The sequence below is a fragment of the Heterodontus francisci genome, chromosome 37 (genome assembly GCF_036365525.1).
Source record: "Heterodontus francisci isolate sHetFra1 chromosome 37, sHetFra1.hap1, whole genome shotgun sequence".
Classification (NCBI taxonomy): domain Eukaryota; kingdom Metazoa; phylum Chordata; class Chondrichthyes; order Heterodontiformes; family Heterodontidae; genus Heterodontus; species Heterodontus francisci.
In genome coordinates, this window is record NC_090407.1 from 6,171,205 (window position 1) to 6,177,204 (window position 6,000).

The 6,000-nt window shown below is 39.5% G+C and overlaps 1 protein-coding gene across 6 annotated transcripts in view; it reads right to left on the reverse strand.

Annotated features, from left to right (window-relative positions):
* The window catches only part of kif1b (kinesin family member 1B), a 250,476-nt gene that overhangs the window by 49,687 nt on the left and 194,789 nt on the right, over positions 1–6,000 (reverse strand). For all 6 annotated transcript variants that reach the window (XM_068016948.1, XM_068016945.1, XM_068016944.1 and 3 more), the window contains 3 exons: positions 2,536–2,650; positions 1,226–1,359; positions 907–968 (listed from right to left, as the gene is read on the reverse strand). In XM_068016948.1, the coding sequence (XP_067873049.1) occupies positions 907–968; positions 1,226–1,359; positions 2,536–2,650 (311 nt within the window). The remainder of the gene's footprint in view (positions 1–906; positions 969–1,225; positions 1,360–2,535; positions 2,651–6,000) is intronic.

Consider the following 6,000-nt stretch of genomic DNA (forward strand, 5'->3'; position numbering starts at 1 on the left):
GAAGTAGTACCATCTATATTGTTGTGGTACATCTCTTTGGATACAGCAATAGATTTGAGACAAGTCAGGAAGTCATTTTATTGATCAAAAAGATTTAATTAGATTTGAAACTATAAGATAAATGAGTGAGCCTTCGTTCATAGTCACTGAGAATACATTAGCTGTTACTGTGGTTTATATCATTCCACGTGTCTCCCTAATGACATGAAGGAAATCAAAAATTACAAGAGTGATCCAAGTCTGGATACTCAATGAACAGTGGGATAGTACCCCAACAAACCGTGCCACAGGGTTGTGTGGAAACTGTAGCAGTTTTAAACAAAATCCTGTTGGATGGGAGCATGGACTGCGCTCGCATTCCCATTCACTGCACAATGGTCGAGTTATAATCCTGAGAACACACATTTGAATCGCACCATAGCAATTTGAGAATTTGAAAACAATTTTTAAAAATAATTCTGGAAACAAAAAATTGGTGTCAGTAAAAGTGAAGCTGTCAGCTCGTCATAAAATCCCAACTGATTCAGCAATGTCCTTCAGGGAAGGAAATATGTCAACTAGTCTGGCCTGTATGTGATTCCAGCCCCACACCATGATTGACTCACCTACCCTCTGAAATGGCCAAGCAACCACGCAGTTATACTAAACCCCACATCAAAGACAGCAGTGGTTCAAGAAGGCAGCCCACCATCATCTTCTCAGGGCAACTAGAGATGGGCAAAAATGCAGCCTTGCTAAGGACGCTCACATCCCAAGAACGAATATAAATAACCATCAGTTATGATTCCTACGCAGAGGCTCCAGCTGGAGTGTTTGTGTGTGTACATATGTATTGTCATGTGCTAAACAAAGGTAGGGTGGATATCTTAGTCAACTAATACCAGATCACCAGAATCTTTGACTTACCAGGGCTCCCTGTGTCTGCCATTTTGCACAAGCTGAGCTCATAGATGCCACTTACTCGGTTACTGAAACAAAACCAAAAGAAAAATAAGTTACTACTTTCGTCATCATTAATATCTCCCTTCACCAATTCACAAAGTATTACATTGGCGACCACAAGTCATTCTAGAAAAAGAAACAGTTTAAAGCCTACTTACACACATGGAAAATGATGTGACTGGACTAAATTTGGCAGAATTTCTCTCACTTAATTTTAACGTTGGTAACATTTTTAAACCCCATTTAGCATCCTCCCTCATTTGATTTTGAAAGGCTTAAGTACCAGTCAGGTGTCTTTGAATATCCACTGCCAAACAGATTACGCAGGGACCGTGGAGGTGAGATCTTAGCGTCCCTGGAGTAGAAGATCATACAGATGTCCTTGGTGATTACCGCAGGCTGAATGCAATGGTCAAGCTGAAAGATCAAAGAATACAGTAACAAATTAAATCAAGAGTTAAAGTGCAAAAAAAATTACAAGTTTAGCAAATTGACATCACTGCATTTACATATATACACTGCATTGCAAGTTTGTCGTGAATCAGATGGTGGTAAGCCAACAGTGTGAGAAGTATCGTTGCTTGATTAGGTTGTGACCTGAGCTTATCTCAAAACTCCCCACTGAGGCAGTTAGGGATTAGCAATGACTTAATCCCTATTTAATAGCAGAATTGCTTTTCTTACTGACCACTACACCTGACTTCTGGGTTAATGTGTTATCAACAAAGCAAAAAGGTAGACTGTGTATTAGAAAATGGTGACACTTATCCTGATTCTTTTGTCCACACAATTTGATAACTGAACTGTCATGTCAATTTAGATGTCTCAAGAATAAGACAAAATGAATTTAAAAAAAGATTCCGCTAGACACTCCCTGAAAACTAGCCAACAATACAGTTCATATTAGAAGGCGCTGTCACTAGAGCAAGATGACCAGCTCGCATTTTCAACCATACGGTTTGAGTAAATAAATATGGCTTTCTTGGAACTATGAAATTGAAAGCACGGTTTAAAAATGCTTGCTGATTGCAATAGATTACTAGATGTTACAGTCAGGACGAGAACGTTTTGAACTAATTCTACAGTTTTCTATATTGAACATTGGCGTCTCTGCCCTCACATTTGTAGACCCACATTTTCTTTAGTAATTTAGCAGCTCCCAGCGGCTTATCGAAAGCGGCACAGAAACTTATGTTCCAAACAACACTACTCTTCTACTGAAATTGCTGTAACTTTTAGTATCAAAGTGTTATACAAAAAAAAAAGGACAGGATATTTGGTTTTAATATGAATATGTTTTAGATTACAAATTGGTATCCTACATCTGCTAGCCTTGGTTTAGTTATCAACTTCCTACCAATTCCACTTCACCTGATGACTACACTTGGTGTGAACTCCATGTGTGCAACATCATGGGAGATTGACTATTTTATGTAGAGAAGCTGTTGGCTACACATTCCATTAAGTACTTCCCAATTTCCATTTGTGAGTGAAAACCAATCTAAGGAAAACACGAGATCTTTCTTACATTTGAAGTAAGACTGATGGTCATGAAAAAATACTGCTGATTTTCAGAAACAGTTAGATACAAACCTCCAGGTATGCAGAAAGGGTCATGTAGATTCTTTCACCATATGGAGTCACACGGTTTAGTAGGAGGGAATTGTGCAAAGAGCTATCCCAAACGGCCTCAAACCGATAAAAACTTCTGGGGGAGAAAAGATACAGGTAATATTGGTCAGTTCTATATTTGATGTTAAGCTGGAGCAAAACCAAAACAGAATATTGTGTGCCTTTACACACAGAGATTCCAATTACCAACGAGACAAAACTATTACAGGAATTTCCTAGGAATGCAGCATTCTTGACAGTATACTCTTTGTAAAAACAGCCATAACTTCCTTCATGAGCTGCAGTTGCATGCTCTTAGCATACTTCATTATCTGCATTTTTGAATGCATGAAGCCTTATGATAGTGAAATACTGTAAAAAAAAATTGCTGCTCAGTTTTACTCATTTGTTCTGACAATATGTTTGAAACAAACATAACACAGATCAGTACTTATTCTCGTTTTGGATTGGTCACCTTACCCATCTTCTCCTGAAGGTGGCTATTCTCATTAGGGTGCAGTCCTTTGTCTGAAGTGGCTGTTCTTCACAGTGGCGCAGTGCTTAGCACTGCAGCCTCACAGCTCCAGCAACCCGGGTTCAATTCCGGGTACTGCCTGTGTGGAGTTTGCAAGTTCTCCCTGTGTCTGCGTGGGTTTTCTCCGGGTGCTCCGGTTTCCTCCCACAAACCAAAAGACTTGCAGGTTGGTAGGTAAATTGGCCATTATAAATTGCCCCTAGTATAGGTAGGTGGTAGGGAAATATAGGGACAGGTGGGGATGTGGTAGGAATATGGGATTAGTGCAGGATTAGTATAAATGGGTGGTTGATGGTCGGCACAGACTCGGTGGGCCGAAGGGCCTGTTTCAGTGCTGTATCTCTAAAACTAAAAAAAAACTAAAACACAGAACATGAGGATTTATTAGCCATTTGACTGTGGAAGCATCACAGCTGAGGCAAACAGCTATATGCAGGCACTTGCATAAAGGGTCATTAAATACTGATCAAAAGTGGGGACTAATTATTTATTCCCACACTAGCCCAGGGGTGTGAGGGGAATTAGAGCAGCCCTTGGCAGCTAACTAACTAACTACACCCAAACATATGCCTGGAACCTTCCTGACTGTTTGTTTCAGTGCCATCCCTATTGCTATTCTCCCTACGAAGCCATTGTGAATTCTTATAGCTCTATCTAATATTTTCTTTATTCAAGCACTCACACTATGAAGAAAAGCAATGATTCTGGAAAGCTGAATGAAGCATTTATGTTCTTATTATCTTCTTCTCACCCAAGGCCTCTTCCCCATATTCAGATAATCTTTAATTAGGACTGAGATCAGGAGAAATTTCTTCACTCAGAGGGCAGTGAATCGTTGGAACTCTATACTCCAGAGAGTTGTGACTGCCCAATTGTTGTGTTTATTCAAGGCAGAGTTGATTGGATTTTTTGGACTCTTAGGGAATCAAGGGACATGAGGATAGTGTGAGAATGTGCAGTTGATGCAGAAGATCAGTCTGTCTTCCTGCCACAATTAGTTCCCTTCTACCCCATGGGTAAAAGGACTGTTATCACAGAATCATACAGAATAGAAAACAACCATCATGCCTGGAAGAAATAACCCATTAGTCCCACATCCCAGCTCTTTCCCTGTAGCCCTACAGATTTTTTTCAAGTATTTATCCCATTCCCTTTTAGTATTGAATCTGCTTCCATCACCCCTTCAGGCAATGTATTCCAGATCGAACAACTCGTTGCGTAAAAAAAAAATTATTGCTGAGTTACATCTTGTTACTGCAATTTATATTTCTATGTGTAATTACACAGAGCACTGGAAAACTTCCCGAGAGAGAGCCCTGTTAAAAGGTAAACAACATATGTCGGGTGATATCATTTGTGCCATTGATGAAGTTATATCTTTTTGTGAAATCCTTACAAATGAAGCTGTCAATTCCTGAATTCAGAATCAAACAGGCTCGAAGAACAGTAACAGTAACATATTAACAAAATGGGCTAACTTAAAATACAATAATCTTCCAGTAGGTAGTTTAATTTGCACTGATCTGTAAATTTTATATTCATAACACTATGCATTTATCTGTAGTTTTAAGTCAGAAGAAAATTGATTCTAATGGAGGCATTTTGCAAAATAATTTTTTTTTAAACTAACAGTTTTACAAAATAAAGCTCGATGCCCGATAAGTTGTCAAGAGAAAATAAAGAGAGATGCCCTCCGAAAATGTTTGAAGGTAGATATTTTGCTCAGTGCCACCTTGACTTCAAGTCATATTTTAAATTCAGTACAGATGGGTCTAAAATTTGGCAATTTTAATTAAATTAGAAAAATAGTGAGACTGGTTTAATTTACAAAGGCAGAATTTTTCCACTTTGTGAGAAATCAGTTTTTCTACACAAGTGCTGCTTTCAACTTGACTGTCTTTTCCTGTAATATTTTCCATTATAACAGATAATGTTTAGCTTGTCATTTTGATGTTTTCATGCCTGAATGCACTCACTGTATGGAGATCAGCCTCTGTATGCAAGAGGTTAAGCCTTTACATTAAGTTGTTTTCCTAATACTTTCTCCCTTCGTTTTCCTGACGACTTGCCCACATTATAACATTCCTGGCTAGCTGGCCTGCTCCAGAGAATTTCCAAAAGTTGCTCTGAAAGCAGGGGCCAAGAAATGCATAAAGGCAGTCTAAGGCAACACTTCAGCTTTTCTCCTCCTGTCTTTATAGGGGAATGTACAGCTGGAATTAAGTCAGCAAGTGGGAAACTTCCAAAACACACTCGCAACCCATCATTTCAGAGTTCTATACTGCTCCGGACAAATTCTGTAGTAAATCTTCATCCTTTAGCTTCTTGTGGCAAGTTTCAGATATGCTGAGTTTTTTTTTGTAATTATCTCCAGTCTTCCTTTGCTAAAATCACTGACTGTTGCTGAGTTATGCTTCCACAGACATTGGCAGCCCTCAACAACAACCTATATTTATATTGCACCTTATAACAGGAGAGGAAAGCAAAATCAGACACCAAGCCATATAAGGCAGTATTAGGGGAGACCTCCCAAAAGCTTGGTTAAAGAGGGATGTGTTTAGGAGCATCTTAGAGGTGGAAAGTGAGATACAGAGGGCAGAGAGTTTTAAGGAGGGAATTCCAGAGCTTTGGGCCTCTGCAGCTGAAGGTACGGCAACCAATGGTGGTGCAATTAAAATTGGGGTTGCTCACAAGGCCAGAATTGGATGAATGCACTTATCTGAGAGTTGTGGGGCTGGAGGAGATTAGGGATAGGGAAGTGCGCGGCCACGGGAGATTTGAAAAGAAGGATGAGAATTTTGGGACTTTGCAAGAGAGCGACGATGATGATTTCAGCAAGTTGTTTGACTGTGGAAGATCATTTCTCCACCTGACATCTTCACACATTTCCAAGTTAGGTAGCAATCAGGAGC